Raw genomic sequence first — 19,710 nt, 5'->3', positions numbered from 1 at the left:
GTTCTACAATAATTCAATGTAAGAGTTGTAAAACACAATCTAGTCATTGTGTAAACATCACACACATCTCCAGTAAAAAACCTGAGCTTACGCTCATCAAGGGACGCCGATTTGCACAGCGCTGGATATTGATTTATTAATATGAGCTTTCAAAGAGTACATATTGCTGAAGGTTTTGTTTCGCGTTTAGCATTATACCCCTGAGCTTCGTTTGCCTGCAACGAGCCCACGCTGAAGCCTGTTCTGAAATAGTATCCGAGCACAGAGGGATAGGGTGGAAACAAGTCACATGATTCAACTCCTCCGAGAAGACCAATCCTACAACAAATAGGCCCGTTTGTGATAGGTCCTTAAAAGTTCACCACGGGCCAGGTCCTTAAGGTTCTTCTTCTTTTATTCAGCCCATTGATTGACAGAAACGTTTCCCCAACAACCTGATCGTACCTCTGTTGCTTCCTTCTCTTGGTGGCTTATCGAGGTGATAAGGTGTTAAAAACCACAAGCGTTAAAAAGGTGTGAAAAACCGTCACACAAACATCTTTCATTATTACCATTTCTTTCAGCTCACAGGAAAGAGTCACCACCACAAACACGCCCGACGCATAAACAACCAGTCCTGTCAGGGTGAATGTCCAAACATCCTCTACACGTCTTCAGTCAGGCTGAAGTCAAACCTCCTTCTGATGGTTAACAGCCACAGCGCGCCTCAAGGGACGAGAGAAACAGGATCCCTGTGAGGCCGTTCCGAGCGTTGGGCTGATGACACGCTACAGGCCTCGTGCCTGGATCCGTTGGGCATTGCAGTTCATAACACACACACTGGACAATTTAAAACCAAGTAACCGAAATTAAAAAAGATGAAGGGCTGATTTTAAGTCTTTTATTCAATTTCTTAATATTACATTAACTGTGTTCATTTGCTTTTAATACCACACACAAATGTCAACTGGCTAAAACGATATAAAACATAACCTCCACAGTTTTCCGTATTTATATTATGTACATGCACTCATTTCTTCAGAGGCAAAGCAAACCTGTTTTTAAAGCCCCTCTTAGGCTGTGAGCCCGCCCCCTCTCACCTGGTGGACCCCCCGCCAGCCAATCAAACGAGAACATTGAGGAACGGAGGCTGGATGGGACATTGAGGAACGGAAAGGAGACAGATGCTATGTACACGCGGCCGAGCGTAAGACAGGCCGCCCAATGAGGAGACTCTGCGTAGCTCTAGAGCCCCGCCCGGGGCTTAGTGATCCCTGGGACGGTTAACCCACAGGGATCAACAACCTCTAGCACCCCGCCCGGGGCTTAATGATCCCTGGGATGGTTAGCCCACAGGGATCAACAACCTCTAGCACTCCGCCCGGGGCTTAATGATCCCTGGGATGGTTAGCCCTCAGGGATCAACTGGAGCCCAAGGGCACTTTCATTCGGACTTCAATCGTAATGATGACCTTATTGTTATCAAATTAGCAGACTTAAGTGAAACGCAGTTTTCTGTGAAATGATTAAGGGGGGAACCTTCCTTAAGGGGGCGGGGCCAAATGAAGACTGAGGGAGGAGCTAAACACTAAAACAAGAGGGTTCCCTGGTACGGCTCCGCCCCTACGCTGGGTCGCTCTGCAGCGTGGGCATACCGCCCATCGCCTCCTGGAGCCATCGCCGAGCCAACGCCTCCTGGAGCCAACGCCTCTGTCCATCGGGCTGAGTGTAAGAAAAGGACCGTCGAAAAACAAGAACAAAGCCTCAGCGAGAGAGGGAGCGCCGACCGGAGCGCCGACCGGAGCGATCCGGTCAGGAGTAACAGACTCAGCGAGAGAGGGAGCGCCGACCGGAGCGATCCGGTCAGGAGTAACAGACTCAGAGGGAACTAAAAGGCTACTGATGTTTTATTTTTAACAATACAATAGGCAGCAGGGCCCGTCCTGGTGCCTTTGGACACAAGGGGCTGAACGCAGGCCTACGGCCGCACAGGAAATCAGGGCAAATCGAAGCGGTATGGTGGGGGTGCATTCATGTCTAAGTCCAGTGGGAGGAGCTAAATACAAAAAAAACGATCAAGACGTTTGAACATTCCTCGTCCACGGACCAAGAAGACATGATGGGCAGAAAAGAAGAAGTTTAACGTGAGTCCTGTAGAATAGTAAAATGGATTAAAAGGTGGTTCTTTTTGGAGTGGTCCTTGGAGTTTGGCCCCCCCTCTGCTGGGTGGGCCGGCCGGCCGGGGGGGTTGGGGGGGGGGGGGGGGCTCTATGTGGGGGCGAACTTCTTGGCCTGCGCCCTCACCCTCTTCTCGTAGTCCATCCTGTTCTGGCTGCAACACACAAAGAGCATCGAGGTGAGAGGGACTCATGCATCAGAAGGCTGGTGCTGATTCTGAGAAACTCACCATTTGTCAGGCGGAAGTGGTTGAGCTAAATGAGGGACTTTTTACGAGACGTTTCTGAAGAATTCTTTCATTACTTTAGTCCTGAAGGTACATCCGAGGTAACCACACATGGAGACAGCCTCCCCATGACGGCAGCCCAGGGCCCGTGGTCACGTGCTGCCTAGGCCGACTTAGAGCGAGACTAATTCACCCAGACTCCCTGAACGGCTGTCCAACATTAAAGACCCCTCACCAATGGGGGCTCCAGTGAATCATGGATACATACGTGCGAGGCCAGACACTCAACACCCTGGACCAGAACATCACTGGGGTCTCAGAGCGAGGCCGGGCGGGCCTCGGTGCGAGGCCGGGCCTCAGAGCGAGGCTAGACCAGAGGAAGGAGCCGGACGGGCTTCAGGGTACTGACCAGTAGATGGTGTAGGCCTCTGCCTGGGCTGGGTCCTGGATGTTGGGTTCGTTCAGAAGCTCCTGGATGCCCAGTAGGATCTGAAACCACACAGCCCTGTTAGAGCCAAACTGCTGAACCCCAAGCCCTACCTCCACCCTCCTCCCCAAACCCCACCCTGCTCCCCAAACCCCACCCTGCTCCCCAAACCCCACCTCCACCCTGCTCCCCAAACCCCACCCTGCTCCCCAAACCCCACCTCCACCCTGCTCCCCAAACCCCACCTCCACCCTGCTCCCCAAACCCCACCTCCACCCTGCTCCCCAAACCCCACCTCCACGCTGCTCCCCAAACCCCACCTCCACCCTGCTCCCCAAACCCCACCTCCACTCTGCTCCCCAAACCCCACCCTGCTCCCCAAACCCCACCCTGCTCCCCACCTCCACCCTGCTCCCCAAACCCCACCCTGCTCCCCAAACCCCACCTCCACCCTGCTCCCCAAACCCCACCCTGCTCCCCTGCTCCCCACCTCCACCCTGCTCCCCAAACCCCACCCTGCTCCCCACACCCCACCCTGCTCCCCAAACCCCACCTCCACCCTGCTCCCCAAACCCCACCCTGCTCCCCAAACCCCACCCTGCTCCCCAAACCCCACCCTGCTCCCCAAACCCCACCCTGCTCCCCAAACCCCACTCTGCTCCCCAAACCCCACCTCCACCCTGCTCCCCAAACCCCACCTCCACCCTGCTCCCCAAACCCCACCCTGCTCCCCAAACCCCACCTCCACCCTGCTCCCCAAACCCCACGCTGCTCCCCAAACCCCACCTCCACCCTGCTCCCCAAACCCCACCCTGCTCCCCAAACCCCACCTCCACCCTCCTCCCCAAACCCCACCTCCACCCTGCTCCCCAAACCCCACCCTGCTCCCCAAACCCCACCTCCACCCTGCTCCCCAAACCCCACCCTGCTCCCCAAACCCCACCCTGCTCCCCAAACCCCACCTCCACCCTGCTCCCCAAACCCCACCCTGCTCCCCAAACCCCACCCTGCTCCCCAAACCCCACCTCCACCCTGCTCCCCAAACCCCACCTCCTAGGTCTGAGTTAAACCTGGTTGGGGAGGGGAGGTGTGGTTGTGTAATGGACCCCAATGGCTAGCAGAAGTGCTGTGGTTCTAGCCGGATGTATTATCTGTTACTTTTATTGGAAACACGGCCCACTTAAGTTCCAAGAAAGACACAGGGCTTTGAACATACGGGGAACTTCACGTGGTCACACAACAGAAGGTAGATTGTACATTGTGCACTTCAACCAAACGTCACCACAGCCCTCATCCCTCTACTCAAAGGAAGACCAAGACAAAACACCAAAGCCCCATTCTGGACGACCGCCAGAAAGGTGAGAGATAATTAAGACCCTAAACTGGAGTCTACTACTGACAGCCTGTTATTAGCAAGCAGAGCGTGACTGTGTTGTGTGATTGGGAGCACCTGTACCCCAGGGTTAGGGTTAGGGTTAGGGACCCAGGGTTAGGGTTAGGGACCCCGAGAGGGCCCCGACTACTGGTGATGTACTGCTTCAAAGTGGTCGCCATACGTCGACCACTTTGAAGCAGTACATCGGAACACCTTTCACACACGCAAGTATTATTCCCCGATAATTTTCAATGGAGCAAACTTGTGTTTGTCCAGATCAATCAAGGAACCCCTATACTGCCCCCTAGTGTCCGTCGGTCACAGCAGGGGGCTAGCCCCAGGGTCTGTCTGGTAACACCGCTGTATACGCGCGTGTGTGCGTTCAGACCTGCTTGATGGTGATGGCCGGCCTCCAGTCCTTGTCTTCCTCCAGGATGGACAGACAGACGGTGCCTGACGGGTACACATTGGGGTGGAATATAGGAGGCTCGAACTTGCCTGATCGGAATCCAACAGAAAACAGGTTCAGTGCTTGATAGGAAAAAGCCCAACACGATTAGTTCTACTATTCATTTCACCCTGCAAATAAAAACGACTTATTTGTGCCGAGGCAACACAAATGAAAACCACCGACTGAGTGGTACGATACTCACACTTGGGAGGGGAGGACGGGTAGTCGTCTTTGAACAGCATCCTCAGCTTGTACAAGCCCCCTTCCCACAAGGTCTGGAGAACAAAGACCATGGCACTGTTACTCAACCCTAACCCTAACCCTAGCCCCCTTCCCACAAGGTCTGGAGAACAAAGACCATGGCACTGTTACTCAACCCTAACCCTAGCCCCCTTCCCACAGGGTCTGGAGAACAAAGACCATGGCACTGTTACTCAACCCTAACCCTAGCCCCCTTCCCACAAGGTCTGGAGAACAGAGACCATGGCACTGTTACTCAACCCTAACCCTAACCCTAGCCCCCTTCCCACAAGGTCTGGAGAACAAAGACCATGGCACTTTAGGGTTAGGTTTATATAGCTGAGGCCCATCCTCAGCTTGTACAAGCCCCCTTCCGCCAAGGTCTGGAGAACAAAGACCATGGCACTGTTACTCAACCCTAACCCTAACCCTAGCCCCCTTCCCACAAGGTCTGGAGAACAAAGACCATGGCACTTTAGGGTTAGGGTTATATAGCTGAGGCCCATCCTCAGCTTGTACAAGCCCCCTTCCCACAAGGTCTGGAGAACAAAGACCATGAAGTGCTCAATATGTGGAAACTGACTTTTACAGCATTTAGTGGAACGAACCGAATGGGCCAAACACAACCAATGTATAAAAACCCTGGTTAACTGTATTAAAAGGACAGGGTGATTTGACTCGGCTAATGAGGTCGTCTTTCGGGCTGTCGAAGATACAGTTGAAGCTACAGTTGATCTGGGGGTCAGGCTCTATGTCGGTGGGCCATTGGCCACAGCAAGGCTGCGCTGCTTCTTCACGCTGTTCCCCTCATTCTCTTCAGCGGTGCGGTGAGCTGGGACCAGGATACACTTAGACCCTTTAAACTACTGAGTTTATGGTTAGGTGGGCAGGACTGCACTATTACTGTTTATCCTCTTTTAAAGGTATTAACATGGAATTAAGATAGCGACTTATCGTGATACCTGGATTTATAGTATAAATGAATAACGATGAGAAGATAAGCCCTTGAATGGTTGAATATGAGGTTTGAAACTTCAGTGAGAACTGAGAAACTAGATTTAGTGTGATAACCTACTTTATAACTTTATTACTCTGTATAGTTCCACGTAACGACCCTGCGAGAGCCCGCTGTGCATAATAGTATTTTGGAGTCATAAGTCTGTCGTGATATTAATCAATATAGTGCTATAATCCCGATAATTATTGTGTAAATAAATATGTCCATATAGCCAGCCCTACTCAAGGGCATATCTCATTGCTTGACTATTTGTGTGGATGGGGCCAAACTGATTGTTATTAAATATACAAAGAAATCCTTAATCTGTGGTCGTCCATCAGGCTTCCTGTTAACTAATAAATGGTGCTTGTACAGAGACCATATCTCACTCTGGTTGTGCCGTAATACCGATAGCACGGCTGGATTACCTTCAGTACCGTCTGCGGGCCGACTGAAGCCCAGCCAGGGTTGGAGGACCACCCTAACCCGTACCCAGCTGATAGTCAGTGTAACAGCCCTCCCTCACGTGTAATATTGTTTGAATTACTTCATTATGAATTTATCGAACCAGAGAGCTGAACTCTGCATGAGGTCCACTTACTCCTTTCTTCCCGGGGATGGCGCACTCCCAGTTCATCAGATTCATGGTGCCATCTGGGTTTTTAGTGGGCACAGCAACAAATCCCTGTGGGGCAGACAAGAAGAGGTCATGGTTGATAAACACAGACTTCACTAAACTGGGACCATAACCGGACTGGTACATCAGAATGCAGCATTGTATATTTTTCTGCCGATGGTTTAACATAAATATACAGTAAAGTAAACCTAGGCTAATGAACGGGGTAAAAACAGCCGTAGGGTCCTGGAGGGCGTCCCAGGTCAGAGATGTATGGATGATGCTCTTTGCACTTCATATAAACTTATCTGAATTGACTTACGAAGGGGTGGTCTTTCCTCCAGGCTTTGCGCTCCTGAGACAATCTGCTAAGAGCAATGCCAGACATTGCAGCTCATTAACGCCTCCCTGCGGAAAAACAAACCAAAGACACGCACACGTTTTAGCTGGGGATCGTGGGATGTGTCAAATAAGCAGCTCAAAAAACAGACATTATATAATTCTTCACAGTAAATCCAAAGTCCGGAGTTTCCGACCCGACTCTAAAGCACTCCGCCACAAACGGCTCCGTGCCCGTAGCGCTGCGTCGGGTGCGTTTATTAAATTACTGAATAAAGGCGCCATTCAACACCGAATGATAGCCGTTCAGATTAACGTACCTCGTTGTTTTATTTGACCGAACCCGGATGAGTTAATCCCCGGTGTGGATGGTTTTTGGGGAACACTGTGGGCTACCTAGCTTGTTTTCTCAACACCGTTAGCTATGCAGATCGCGTACAACCGCTGGAAAAACAAAAGCTTTGAGTGTTTGAGACAACGTGCGAGTCCGGCGGGCGTCGTCTGGTCTGGGCCTGAATACTAGAACATCAACATCACTTCAGCAACGTTTATCTTTCATAAACCTTTATGTATTTCAACGTAACCATAACAGCTGTACAGGACAATGCAACTCGTAGATGCCGCTTCGATAGCTAGCATTGAAGAAGGACCCCAATTTGTTTATTTCGTCAGGACCTTCAGGCGGTCCACGGGCAGCTTTCTCCTCTCATTCCAAAACAGAAGTCAAAATGCCGTTTTTGTTGTGACATTTTACCTGTAATGTCGATAATAATAATACATCAGTTATTTATATCTACAAACAGCTTTTATAATTATGGATCTTCTGTTGGTGCATTTTTTTTTTTGAATAAGATGACTCCAGAGTTAACAATTATTATTGGAATGACTCGTATCGCTGAATGCGTCGTCGTTCATCGTTGATCACAATGCATTTTATACTTAAATTATATAATATATAGACGACTAGGATCCAAGTCATTGTATGGAATGCTTGTGCAACACGTAAATGAGACCTTCCACGACCCTTTGGTTTTTCCATTTAAATCAAGGTTGCCTTTGTGATACGTCACATATATACATATATATAGGATACATAAAGTCGTTATAAATGGGAAGCTTTCTGCGCTTTTGGCAAACAGGCAGTTGGTTTGACCCCCCAAAATCTAGTTTTGGAACCGGTATAAACCGGTTCTGATTTGCTCTGCGTCAGCAACATAAATTTCCAGCCGCCAGTGCACGGGGCTGATTGGTTGTTTGTTCTTTCTGGTAGTTGATTATTGTTTCCTGTCAACACGTTTGACAAGGCATCATGTTCCTGGAATTATCTCCGTAGTTTATTCGGGAATGGAACAAGAAAGCACGATGTTTGAAAAAAAGACATTTGACACAAATTGAAGTGAAACTATGTTTAATTATCTACAATGACTTGAAGGAAGTTAAAATCGCTCGAGGGTTTTGTAACTTTCCGCCGACGCCCCCTTTCCACACGGACGCGTTCGTGCGTCACAAGAGCTGGACTTCCGAACATTGGATGATTGACAGGTTCACATTGTGGGCCATTTTTATTTAGCAATAACTGAAATTATTCCATACACTGTCCAAACCTTGCTACGCAGCGACATGTACAGAATTTATTTCCCTGCCAAAAGAAAGATATACCAGGCTAGATAATTATTATTATGAACAAATATTTTAGAAGTTATTTCACATTATCAACATTAGTTTGAACACTTCGAAGCAAAGCAATCAAAGTTTGAATGCCAAGGCACTTTGATTTAAACTGGTGTTATTGTTGAGGCATAGGTATCAACATAGGTACACAACGTTATATTATAGCCCAAATCTGTTCAATGTTATTTTCTGTATTTGTAAATAAAATGCAGGCCTATACTTCAATCTGTACAGCCCATCAGACCCAACTGACCCATCAGACCCATCAGACCCAACTGACCCATCAGACCCATCAGACCCATCAGGCTCATCAAGGATCCGCAACCATTCAGCAACACATGAGACTTCTGAAGGCCCCATGTTGGACAACATCCACCCTGGAGAAGGTCCTCCACCTCCGCCCTGGAGAAGGTCCTCCCCCCTCCAGCCCTGGAGAAGGTCCTCCACCCTCCAGCCCTGGAGAAGGTCCTCTTGGAGCCGTCAGGTGGTCCTCAGGGCTGGAGGTGTCAGGTGGTCCTCTGGGAGGTGTCAGGTGGTCCTCTGGGAGGTGTCAGGTGGTCCTCTGGGAGGTGTGAGGTGGTCCTCTGGGAGGTGTCAGGTGGTCCTCAGGGCTGGAGGTGTCAGGTGGTCCTCTGGGAGGTGTCAGGTGGTCCTCAGGGAGGTGTCAGGTGGTCCTCTGGGAGGTGTCAGGTGGTCCTCAGGGAGGTGTCAGGTGGTCCTCTGGGAGGTGTCAGGTGGTCCTCAGGGCTGGAGGTGTCAGGTGGTCCTCAGTTCTCTACGGGCCCTCAGAGAGGACCAGCTCCGGGGGGGCCCTCTTGAACCACTCGGACCAGGAGCCGTCGTAGACGCAGGCCCCCGGGTGCCCCAGCAGGGTGGCCGCCAGCGCCACGTGGCAGGCCGTGACCCCGGAGCCGCAGGACACCCAGAGGGGCGCGGCCAGGTCCACCCCCGCCTCCCGGAACAGCTGGGCCAGGTCCTGGGGCCCCCGCACCTCCCCCGAGGGCCCCAGGACCGAGGTGAAGGGCATGTTGACGGCCCCCGGGAAGTGGCCCGGACGGGTGTCTGAGAGGAGGAGCAGAGGAAGAGGAGGAGGAGGAGGAGAGGGGGAGGAGGAGGAGGAAGAGGAGGAGAGGAGGGGGAGGAGGAGGAGAGGAGGGGGAGGAGGAGGAGGAGGGAGGAGAGGAGGAGGAAGAGAGGAGGAGGAGCAGAGGAAGAGGAGGAGGAGGAGAAGAGGAGGGAGAGGAGGAAGAAGAGAGGGGGAGGAGGAAGAGGAGGAGAGGAGGGGGAGGAGGAGGAGGGAGGGTCTCAGATAGGAGGGCAGTGAGAACAGCCTGGTGGCCAATCACACGTTGGACATGCTGAGTAACGCTCTTATGAACTGATGAACACGTTTGTCTAGTGTCTGATGATGTGATAGTAGTGTAAAAAATGTATAATAGTAAAAACTCGCTACTAAATGACAAACTTACAAGTTCATAAGATTCATTCTACCAAAAAAGAATGAATACCTTTATTTGTATTATCTTGATGTTTATGGCTACAGTTCAGGAAAAGCCATTGTATTTTATAGATAGTGTAGAGTCTATCCCTGGAAGGACAGACTCTGGATCCTGAGCGATTTTTTCTTCGGAAACTGTGGTTCGGATATTTAGATGCATCGCAGTAGACCCCTGTGGAGACTCACCATCTCTGGGCTCGGGTTCGATGCCCTTGAACCGACCCGCCGACCGGGCATCGACCACCTGGACCCGTTTGGTTCGGATGTTTTCCAACACGTCTTCATACGTCTTGACCAAGGACCGGTCTACACTTGCCTTGAACTCCGCGCGCTCGGGTTCAGAGGGGACAGAGGTCAGGGGGTGACCCTCAGCCAGCCAGTTCTTCATCCCACCGTCCAGCACCGACACGGCGGGGTGCCCGAACAGGCGGAACATCCACCACACGCGCGGCGCGCTGAACGACCCAAGGGGGCTCGTGTCGTACACCACCACGTGCGTGTCGTTCGCGATGCCCAGGTGACCGACGTACTCCGCGAACTCGGCCGGACTCGGAACCATGTGGTCGAAGGCGGAGGTCTTATCGGAGCACTCGTCAACGTCGAAGAACGAGGCGCCGGGGATGTGCGACTGTTGGAACTCCGCCCGGGGGTTCCGCCGCACCTTGGCCAGGTACCAGGAGCTGTCCAGGACCCGCAGCTTGGGGCCCACCAGGCGGTTCTTCAGGGCGTCTGCGAGCCATTTCCCCGTGACGAGGGCTCGGGTCTGAGCCGCCATGGTGATCCGGTGTCGTTGATCCCGACTGAACCCGATATGAGTCAGAGAGCGAGACCGCCCGCTGCTGACGGCTGGGGTCAAGAGAAGCTAACAAGTAGAGCTGAGCAGAAAACGTAACTTTACGTTCCGTCAGCAACTACATGTGATGATATGGAGCCTCTTAGTGAACGAGGGCACTTGCAGTGGCTTTCGTAAACATGTTCAATACTTTTCTCAAAGTGTAGTACCTCACTCCAATCACACGGGGGCGCCCCGGGACCGCGACTCTGCATCACTCTGATCACCAGTAAATAAAGTAAAGTTTTATTCGGCTGTTTAGCGTGACGTAACACCCTTTCAAAATAAAACTTCCGGTGTAACACCGAATTCTGCGACCCACCGAAAAGTGTGATCCCAGGGGGCGCTGTTGCACATTTCTGCATGGAATGGAGCGACTGCTTCTTCGTTGTTTAATCTCTTCAATCGCGGTAAAACCGGTCTAGATTATCTAAGAGTCTAAACAGTCTTTAAAACACAGTTTACAATTTATGAAACCTTTATTTGATTAGTTAAAATACCAAAAAGGGGAGATTTCACTGCATTCTTTTGCATCTGGACCACCGTAGAACTGTCCTGATTGAAAACCACTACAGCTAGAAACTTCAAATCTGGACCAGATTATCACAGTGAGGCTATACATGATATAAAACATAGTTTCAGATTTGTGATACTTTTACCCTATTTGTGAAAATGTAATAAAGACTAATTTTAATGCTTTTTTTTTTTTTAACGCCGTGCCTGGTTAAAAGGTTTGAAACATCGAAGCGTTATTCACGAGGCAGCTGTGTGCAAAATCGTAGTTGTGTATTTTTTATCAGCAATATTTGCTCTGAAATGGGTGATTTAGTCCAATCTTCAATCTATAATGAACTTAAACTGAGCATTCACATATTTAAGGATTTTAATAATAATACTTGTAATACTAATTCTGACAATGATCATTATACTTTTGTATGTCGCTTTTCTAAATGTTCAAAGAGTTTAATAATTAATAACTGATTCAAATGAAGGAGTCAAAAATAACCAACGAAAGATAAATTAAAGGTCACATTTAAAAATCGAACAGCTGGCATATTATATCAAATAATGGTATCTTACTGTAACTTTGTTTAAGTCAACCTTTAAATAAAATGAGACTGTTGGTAATCCTTAGTATTAATTTATTTAAAATGAATTCAATAGAAAAGTTACAAATGTATAAAACCATGGAAATGGACCCAATCTAACTGAAATTATTGTTTTACAAAGATTTGAAATACTGTTTCTTTTCAAACCTAAAACAAAAACTCTAAAACAGTGACGAATGAAGAATGAATGCACACAAAATCATGCAGTAAGAGCATTTGAAGGACCCTTCAAGATTCTATATATGTATTTAAAACAATTCTAGTATCTAGGATCTTTGGTATAGTTTTATATTATAGCAAATAAAATAAGAGTTATAAAAAGAGTTAGCATATAGAATAACTTAAGGCAACTGTTAATAAAGTCATTGAAATTGACCCCTCTTCCATTTCAAATCTTTATTTAATGGAAAATATTCAAACTCATATTCTACCCAGTTTTTTGTATTATAGCAAATGATTTGTTGAACTCATAGAATATAATTTTACAGATTGTTAAGACAAAGATAAAGTGTGGCAGAACATATTTCAGCATCAACATACTTCAGCAGAACAGATAAATAAAGGTAATAATAATAAGGTTAATTAATGGTAATAGTCTTACAAATAATTTATACAATCACATGAACTGAATGCAATATTTAGTAGTTATATGTCGATAAATCATCAATTCAACAATAAATATTCTCACATTTATTTATTGGGTGTAGAATGGAACAATTCAACTGTATTATTCTGTTCCTGCCGTTTAAGGTACTTTGAGGTCCTGAGGTTCTATAATGACAGGAACCTGAAGGGCGCTGCATCACTGCGGATCAGGGCATGTACTTTTTTGACTTCATCCTGGGTATGATTTGAATGTCTCTGATGTCATCGTGCTGAAGAAGCCAACACAGGTAGCGTTCTGTACCCATGCCCCACCCGCTGGTGAGTAGGGGCCTCACCTGCCGCATGTTAATGTACCACTTGTATGACTCTTCGGGCACCGCGTGGTGCCTGAGGGCCTCCTGAACTAGCTCAGGGGTGGAGTGGCGCTCGCCCAGACCTACAGTCTCCCCGAGGCCCAGCAGGAGGTCCGAGGCCTTGGCCTTGCTCTGCCCTGACCCTTCCACATAGGCCTGGTAGAAGGGGACGCCCAAGTGGTCCATCTCCGTCAGCCACACGGCGCCGCCATACTTCTCGATCAACACCCTCTCGCCCTTGCGGGTCAGCTTCCGGCCAAAGTGTGGCTGGCCTTGCTGAACCCACTCCAAACAGTCTGCAGAGGGCATCATGGGAATGGCTTGGTCTAGTGGGACTCTTGGTAGAGGCTGGTTTCCATGAAGCTTACTCAACATGTCCGTGATATGGGTCAGGGTCCCAGCGGTGTTTAGAATGATGTCAGAGTGTTTTTTCAGCATGGCGTTGGTGAGGTGAAACACATAGGCCTCTGCTATCTGAATGGCATTGTCCATATCACCCAGGAGTTCACACTCCACATGGTAGAACTGATTCAAGTGTGTGGCATCAGGGTCTTCCCCTCTGAAGCTGGGCGATATGTAGTAAGTCCCTCGGAGGCTCTCCTGGAAGCGGAGGAAGTACTCCAGTACAAACTGCATGGAGTCTGCAAGGTAAACATCTTGGCCCAATATGTTCACCAAGACCGGCTCTGAATCCGACCCCAGGCCCATGGGGGAGGAGATGGTGTCAGTGGTGAGAGGCGTCAGAGCGTACGAGTACTGGCAGACATTATGGAAATACTCCACTGTGCTGTGAAAGAGGGTGTTTTGAATCTGAAACATGTTGTGGTACCACTGACTTCTGATGGCAATCATGGAGTGGGTCTGAGGTTCTTGCCATGATCCAGGAGGCTTACATTGGCTGATGGTTGAGTGGATTTTGTCAAGGGCTTCAGGCTTGGCAGCTTGACCATTGAGTGAAGACACATATCCGGGGTAGCTTTGGAAATGTTCAGGTTGCAGTTCTTCAGGCTTGCTGCCATCTGGTGACGGTACTAGAGGAATCATCTTAGCATGGGCGTAATCAATCTCAAAGCCTTCAAAAATTAGTGCAACTCCCCTAGCTCTCATTCCCTCTTCCAGTAGTTTGGCTACTTTACAGATAGCTCGGGTCAGTGCTGTGTAGTCTGCATCTTCTAAACTCAAGATGTCACTGGAAAGGGGCTTGCGAGGCACCACAACTGTAAGTCCGGGCGTGTTAGGGTATGGCGTCAGGAATGCAACATGCTCCGAGTCCTCCCAAACTCTCCATTGTTTCTCTTCTCCACGTACAATACGAGAGAACAGGTCGTCACTGGAATGATCCCCCAAGTAATCATAGCAAGAAGGGGCGTTTGGTGTTGGCAGTTTATCCCTAACCTTGGCCTGAACCTGGTCCAGCAGTCCATCCTCACAGCGAGGCCCACTCTTTGAGGAGCAGTAGCCAGGATCAAAGGCTTTGAAGTCCTCTTGTTGGGATACATGAGGGTGCCAGTCCGTTTCTAGGCCATGGAGTGGCAGCAGTTTGATTTGGGCTGGGTGGTCAGGGGATGGGTTAGAAACCAAGGCACAGCGCTGTACTCCAAGTTTCTTACACAGCAGGTTAGAAACGGTTTTTGCTGCTTGAAGCATGGCCTCAAAATCAGGTAGAGCTAACTGGAAGATGCTGCTTGGACCACTTAACGCTTTTCTCGTCAGAATTGTATCCCCTGGAGTCCAAGGCTTTGGATTAAGGTGGGCAACTAGCTCATCTGTCTCCCAGATCACATTGGAGATCTCAGGCATAGGTCTGAGGACCTCAACCCGTGAAATTCCGCCAACCATGGAGGCTACAAACATCACCCCAGCATTGGTCTCAATGACAGCTTCCCCTTTAGAATCTACAGCGATGATCCCAGCACTAATACCTTTGAGGTTTTCAGAGATCACTTCTCGACATGCTTGTCTGAGGGTGTAACCTTTGTGGTTGTAGAGAATGGCTACTTTCTGTGCTACTGTGTGCCTCAGAAACACATCTCCATCTCCTGAGCATGTAATAGCTAGCTTGTCATCCCCATATATCCCTGCTCCTACTACAGCTGTGTCTCCAACCCTGCCTTTCAGCTTGCCTACCAAACCCCCTGTAGACGTTGCAGCAGCTAGCTTACGCCAGCGGTCCAGAGCCACCGCTCCCACAGTCTGTGGATGGTTGTTCTGTGGATTGACGTCAGCCTGCAGCTTCACCATTAGCTCTTTGTGACGGATATCAGTGTAGAAGTAATCAGGGCCGAGAGGTTCCTCTGGCTCCAAACCGTGAACAAAGTCCTCCGCTCCTTCTCCCACAATCATGGAGTGGGGACTCTTATCCATCACACACCTGGCCGCCTTTATGGGGTTTCTTACCCTCTGCAAGCAGGCTACAGATCCAGAATTAATCCCACTGCAATCCACTATGGTGGCCTCCATTTCATTTTTTCCATCTTTGTTAAAAACAGAACCCTTCCCTGCATTGAAGAGGAAGCAATCTTCCAAAGCTTCCACTGACCTCTGAACTGCATCAAGGCTGCTGCCCCCATGTTGAAGCACTTGGGAGCCGAGGCCTAAGGCTGTCTTTAGAGCAAACTCAATGACCTCCACTACTTTGCTGTTTAACATCATCACCTCTCCAGCCCCGCCATGTATTACCAGAGTAAAGTCTGGGCTCATGGAGTCTGAATTGGGTTTTATTTTGGACAGAGGCCCTTCTACAGAGCGGTTCACCTCTGCATTCACTGACCCTACTTGGCCGTCATGGAGTACACAATCCAGAGCACCCATTTGGCATGCGATGGAGTATCTGAGAGCTAGTAGCATCACTAGCTTCATGTTGATCTCCAGACTGTCACGAAGGTTTTCCAACACCGTGGCAAAGCTACCTTTAGCATTTAACACCATCAAGACCTTGTCTCTCCTTCCAAGGTAAGTAACAGCTAGTTGGTCCTTAGCATAAACATTTCCGACTGCACACTCTACACCTTCCATTAGATCTTTACCAGTGAGGTAAACAGAGGGACATCCAAAGGGATCCAGGAACTTTTTTAGTGGGTTGTCTGATGGCAAAGACCACCGAAGGGCAGCAAGATGAGGACCTACTCCCTGGCCACTTTTTGTTGCTTTGATGAGGTTCTTGTGCTCCAGAAAGGCAACATGGAACAGTTGTAGAAGATGAGCGCTATACTGAGGAGCGTCGTTATGCCGCACACAGGATGCAAGGGCGCCTACCAGCTCTCGAGACCTCATAGTCAGGGAGTATGTTGGGTCGCAGCGGCCATGTTTGTAGTGCCGCATGTGGGTTGGTGTGACAAGGATGTGATTGGCTGCAGACTCACCAAAAATTTGACTCAAGGAAAGTTGCAGAGAAAAGTTGATCCAGGCATCGTACAGGCCTCTTTGACTTCTCAATGCTGAAAAAACATCTGGGTATGAGGACACCTCAAAAGTAATGACTGGATGAGTGGCCTTTAAGGAAGGGCTTGGGGTGATTCTGATTTCTTGCAAGGGGAAAGGTAGGGGAGTTGGGGTCACCCTACTGCCATCGCTTTGTGCGTCAGACCGGCCGTGGTCCTCGGGGCCGTAGTGGTCGAGGTTGATGTCTACCGTTTCAGAGAGATGAAACAGACACTCTGACACCAGCCCCGCTACCATGCCATCCACCGCGCTGTGCTCAAACACCATCCCCGCCGTGCTGTCCTTGAACACCACCACGTTGACCACCTGGCAAACCAAATGAAAAAGAATGTGTTTATCAATGAATATGATTGTCTGTGTGCATCAGATGGGTGCATCAGTCCACTAGTTACCTTGTCGTAGTATCTCAGACAAGGACCGTCCCCTCCGCCGAGGCGGACTGTGTTCAGGATATTGGCCATCTCCGGGGGGGCCTCGCAGCCCTCCAGGGAGAGGGCCACCACCGCGCTCTCCATGAGCCCCAGGGACCCTGCGGCCAGGCCCCCCTGCTTCACCATCTCCCCCCTGAGGGCCGCCCAGGACCTGCGGTCCAAGGCTGAGAGGCCACAGATAGTGGGAGCGTGTCTCTGTCCGCTGGAGGCGGTGTGGCTCATGGCCTGAGCCAGCTGATGGTATATGTCAGAGACCGGCAGAGGGCGCATCGATCCATCGCTGCCACGGCTCAGGATGTCCAGCGGGAACACGCCTCCAATGCAGGTGACGATGGCATGGAGGCTGTCTGGGTACATCTATAATCAAAACATATGTATGTTCACATTCAACGCCATTTAAATGATATGGAAAGAGGTCAGCCTACTCTTGATGGTCGGTTTCATTGGCGATAGTTATTCAGAAACTGGTCATTAAACCTTACATTGTCTTCACATTCTAATTGGATCAGATGTATAAATGTTTGTACAGAGGATCTCCTGTTCTGAGTTAACTCCACCTTGATCTCGTCGTGCTGGGCGCCCGGCAGCCGGCAGGCGGCGAATATCTGGGCCTGCTGCGTGCGCTCGGTGGCGGCCGTGGCCTCTTCCACCAGCGAGGGCTCGCAGTGCAGCTTGGCCACGGCCCACAGCAGGGCGGCCGCCCGCTCCAGCTGCGTGCCGGCCCTCCCGGCCCCGCGGGGGGGGAGCACGGCCGGGAGGGCGGTGGCCGTGGGCAGGGGGTCGCTGCACTCCAGCAGCCGGCTCTTGAACTGCTCCGTCACCCAGTTCTCACGGCCGGTGGCCGAGGCGGCCAGGCGCCTCTGTGCCGCCTCCAGCTGCCCCCGCTGTTGCCCCAGGGTGTGTCTGAACTCGGGGTACAGGTCAGGGGGCAGCGTGAGCTGGAGGACGCGCCCCACCTCCCGCAAGGTGACGTCCAGCTCCGGAACGGGGAAGTCGAGAAGGGCCATCCTGTGGAGGAGCGAAGGGAGCAGTGAGGTCGGAGGGAGCACACCTCATGGGCTGACACTGTTGTGACGGCATGGAGGAGTGGTTTGTTTGTTCACCCTTGTTCCTGTTTGTTCATCCTGGAACACGTGAATAGATTGGGGTGTTTCTGACATGCCATATACCAAATATTACAGATGGTCTCTTGTCACAAACTCTATCAATATGTAAACCAATATGTAAATGTTACTTTTTTTGGTGGTCAAGATGTACCCCTATCTCTCCATCACAGACAGACACACCCACTCCCAGGACTTATATCTATAAAACAATGTGACACGTCCAGCCTCCTTGACTAATCCTCATCAACAGTGACCAGTGACCACATGAACGTCATTCATCATTCTAACCCTAACCCTATTACCTAACAAAGATCCTATGCAGAAGTATGTAACCACAATATTCACTGGGTGTGTGTGTGTGCGTGTGTGGAAACAAAGGCAACACAACGTCATGACACATAACCGCAGACATAATAAAAGGCAATCATATCCTCTTCTCCTCATTTCCATAACCACGCAGCGAGGCGGGGCTGATGACGGGCCCGGTTCCTCTGCGGTCCAGCAGCACAGAGCCCCCTTTGTCTCCTAACCCCTTTGTCTCCTAACGCGGTCCACATGAACCCCCCGGCCCTCCCCGGCCAGAAGGGCGACGGGGGGGGTGGGCATTGGTAGGACTCCGTCCCTCGGCCCCCGTGACTCGTGAAGCTCATTACTGACGCCTCTCGGTGGACGCCGGACACCCAGAGGAGGCTCCAGCCGGTGTTTGGGTTTGCTGCTGGCCTGGTGGGATTCCATTCCATTTCTACTCATTTGATCTCACAGTTTGAATCAGTAGCATGCATGTCTGACAGCCTTGTGGTGGATGACATGAGCAACAGGAAATTCCACCAACACAAACGCACCACAGCTTTCTGTATGCGACATACCTGTAAGTGTTCACATCATCAAAGCAGCCATGGGTGTACACAACATATGGAATTGGTTGATATGTGATTCATAGACACTTCTAGACACTTATATTTAACTTTGTAATATATATATAAATGTATTAATTGAAAAATCTGAAAGATGTGATATGCACAAAGTTATCAACATTTAATTTATTTTATAAATCCATGATAGTTAGCAAATGTTATGAGTCACATATGTAAGCATACAAACACAGAAACATTGATTTATATATATAGACACATTCTGTCATGTCATCTCTTTTTATTACAATTACAAATACAATCTTATTATACATCTGACTCATTACTGAATTACATTTTACTGCCCACCTACTACAATGAGCATATACTATGGACAAAACATCCTAAACACACCTGTTTCGGTCCACTGTCTCATGGACATGATATAAAGACATAGATGTAGATGATATGAGTATAGAGCAGTAGAACTGACCTTGATCCAGACTCTCACGATGTGTCCGGTCCGAGGGTTGGAGCAGCAGTCAGTGAGAGGGTTTGAGCTGAGCTCCTCCAGGTTTGAGCTACTGTAGGGTTGGGCGGGTTCGGCTGGTGATTCCAATTAAGGAAGTAGCCACTGCTGACTGATAAAGCTGTTGACTGCTGACTTACAGCTCTGTCTCTGTCTCTGTCTCTGTCTCTGTCTCTCTCTCTCTCTCTCTCTCTCTCTCTCTCTCTCTCTCTCTCAGTCTCTCGCTCAATCTCTCTCTCTCTCCCTCTCTCTCAGTCACTCTCTCTCTCTCTCTCTCTCTCTCTCTCTCTCTCTCTCTCTCTCTCTCTCTCTCTCTCTCTTCTCTTTCTCCTCTCTCTCTCTTTCTATCTCCAGTCTCTCTCTCTCTCCTTTCTCTCTCCTCTCTCTCTCTCCTCTCTCTTCTCTCTCTCTCTCTCTCCTCTCTCTCTCTCTCTCTCTCTCTCTCCTCTCTCTCC

At 49.8% G+C, this 19,710-nt stretch overlaps 3 protein-coding genes across 3 annotated transcripts; all 3 read right to left on the bottom strand.

Annotated features, from left to right (window-relative positions):
• Positions 1-111: 111 nt before the first annotated feature.
• Positions 112-7,510, bottom strand: LOC130377937 (SUMO-conjugating enzyme UBC9-like). Its single transcript, XM_056584887.1, has 7 exons — positions 7,149-7,510; positions 6,812-6,897; positions 6,475-6,558; positions 4,839-4,911; positions 4,574-4,683; positions 2,793-2,872; positions 112-2,311 (listed from the first exon to the last, which is right to left on the bottom strand). The coding sequence occupies exons 2-7, from the start codon at positions 6,875-6,877 to the stop codon at positions 2,248-2,250; spliced, it is 477 nt and encodes a 158-aa protein (XP_056440862.1). The 5' UTR covers positions 6,878-6,897; positions 7,149-7,510; the 3' UTR covers positions 112-2,247.
• A 628-nt stretch (positions 7,511-8,138) lies between these two features.
• On the bottom strand, positions 8,139-11,055 carry mpst (mercaptopyruvate sulfurtransferase). Its single transcript, XM_056584886.1, has 2 exons — positions 10,184-11,055; positions 8,139-9,561 (listed from the first exon to the last, which is right to left on the bottom strand). Exons 1-2 carry the CDS (start codon positions 10,770-10,772, stop codon positions 9,275-9,277), a joined length of 876 nt encoding a protein of 291 aa, XP_056440861.1. The 5' UTR covers positions 10,773-11,055; the 3' UTR covers positions 8,139-9,274.
• A 780-nt stretch (positions 11,056-11,835) lies between these two features.
• si:ch211-256m1.8 (uncharacterized) lies at positions 11,836-19,362 on the bottom strand. The gene is made up of 4 exons (XM_056584885.1): positions 19,220-19,362; positions 17,327-17,777; positions 16,731-17,126; positions 11,836-16,644 (listed from the first exon to the last, which is right to left on the bottom strand). Exons 2-4 carry the CDS (start codon positions 17,774-17,776, stop codon positions 12,751-12,753), a joined length of 4,740 nt encoding a protein of 1,579 aa, XP_056440860.1. The 5' UTR covers position 17,777; positions 19,220-19,362; the 3' UTR covers positions 11,836-12,750.
• Positions 19,363-19,710: the final 348 nt, after the last annotated feature.

The sequence above is a fragment of the Gadus chalcogrammus genome, unplaced genomic scaffold (assembly GCF_026213295.1).
Source record: "Gadus chalcogrammus isolate NIFS_2021 unplaced genomic scaffold, NIFS_Gcha_1.0 GACHA024, whole genome shotgun sequence".
NCBI lineage: Eukaryota > Metazoa > Chordata > Actinopteri > Gadiformes > Gadidae > Gadus > Gadus chalcogrammus.
This window is presented reverse-complemented; position numbering and strand designations above follow the sequence as displayed.

Excerpts from the sequence above, each read along its gene's own strand:
- LOC130377937 (XM_056584887.1), bottom strand. The coding sequence starts at position 6,877 with ATGTCTGGCATTGCTCTTAGCAGATTGTCTCAGGAGCGCAAAGCCTGG. Across the intron at positions 4,912-6,474 it reads CCATCCCCGGGAAGAAAGGA|ACCTTGTGGGAAGGGGGCTT; the intron begins GTAAGTGGACCT and ends TTTGTTCTCCAG. Across the intron at positions 4,684-4,838 it reads CCCGTCCTCCCCTCCCAAGT|GCAAGTTCGAGCCTCCTATA; the intron begins GTGAGTATCGTA and ends GATTCCGATCAG.
- mpst (XM_056584886.1), bottom strand. The coding sequence starts at position 10,772 with ATGGCGGCTCAGACCCGAGCCCTCGTCACGGGGAAATGGCTCGCAGAC. Across the intron at positions 9,562-10,183 it reads CGAACCCGAGCCCAGAGATG|ACACCCGTCCGGGCCACTTC; the intron begins GTGAGTCTCCAC and ends TCCTCCTCTCAG.
- si:ch211-256m1.8 (XM_056584885.1), bottom strand. The coding sequence starts at position 17,776 with ATGGCCCTTCTCGACTTCCCCGTTCCGGAGCTGGACGTCACCTTGCGG. Across the intron at positions 17,127-17,326 it reads CCCAGCACGACGAGATCAAG|ATGTACCCAGACAGCCTCCA; the intron begins GTGGAGTTAACT and ends TTTTGATTATAG. Across the intron at positions 16,645-16,730 it reads GTCTGAGATACTACGACAAG|GTGGTCAACGTGGTGGTGTT; the intron begins GTAACTAGTGGA and ends TTGGTTTGCCAG.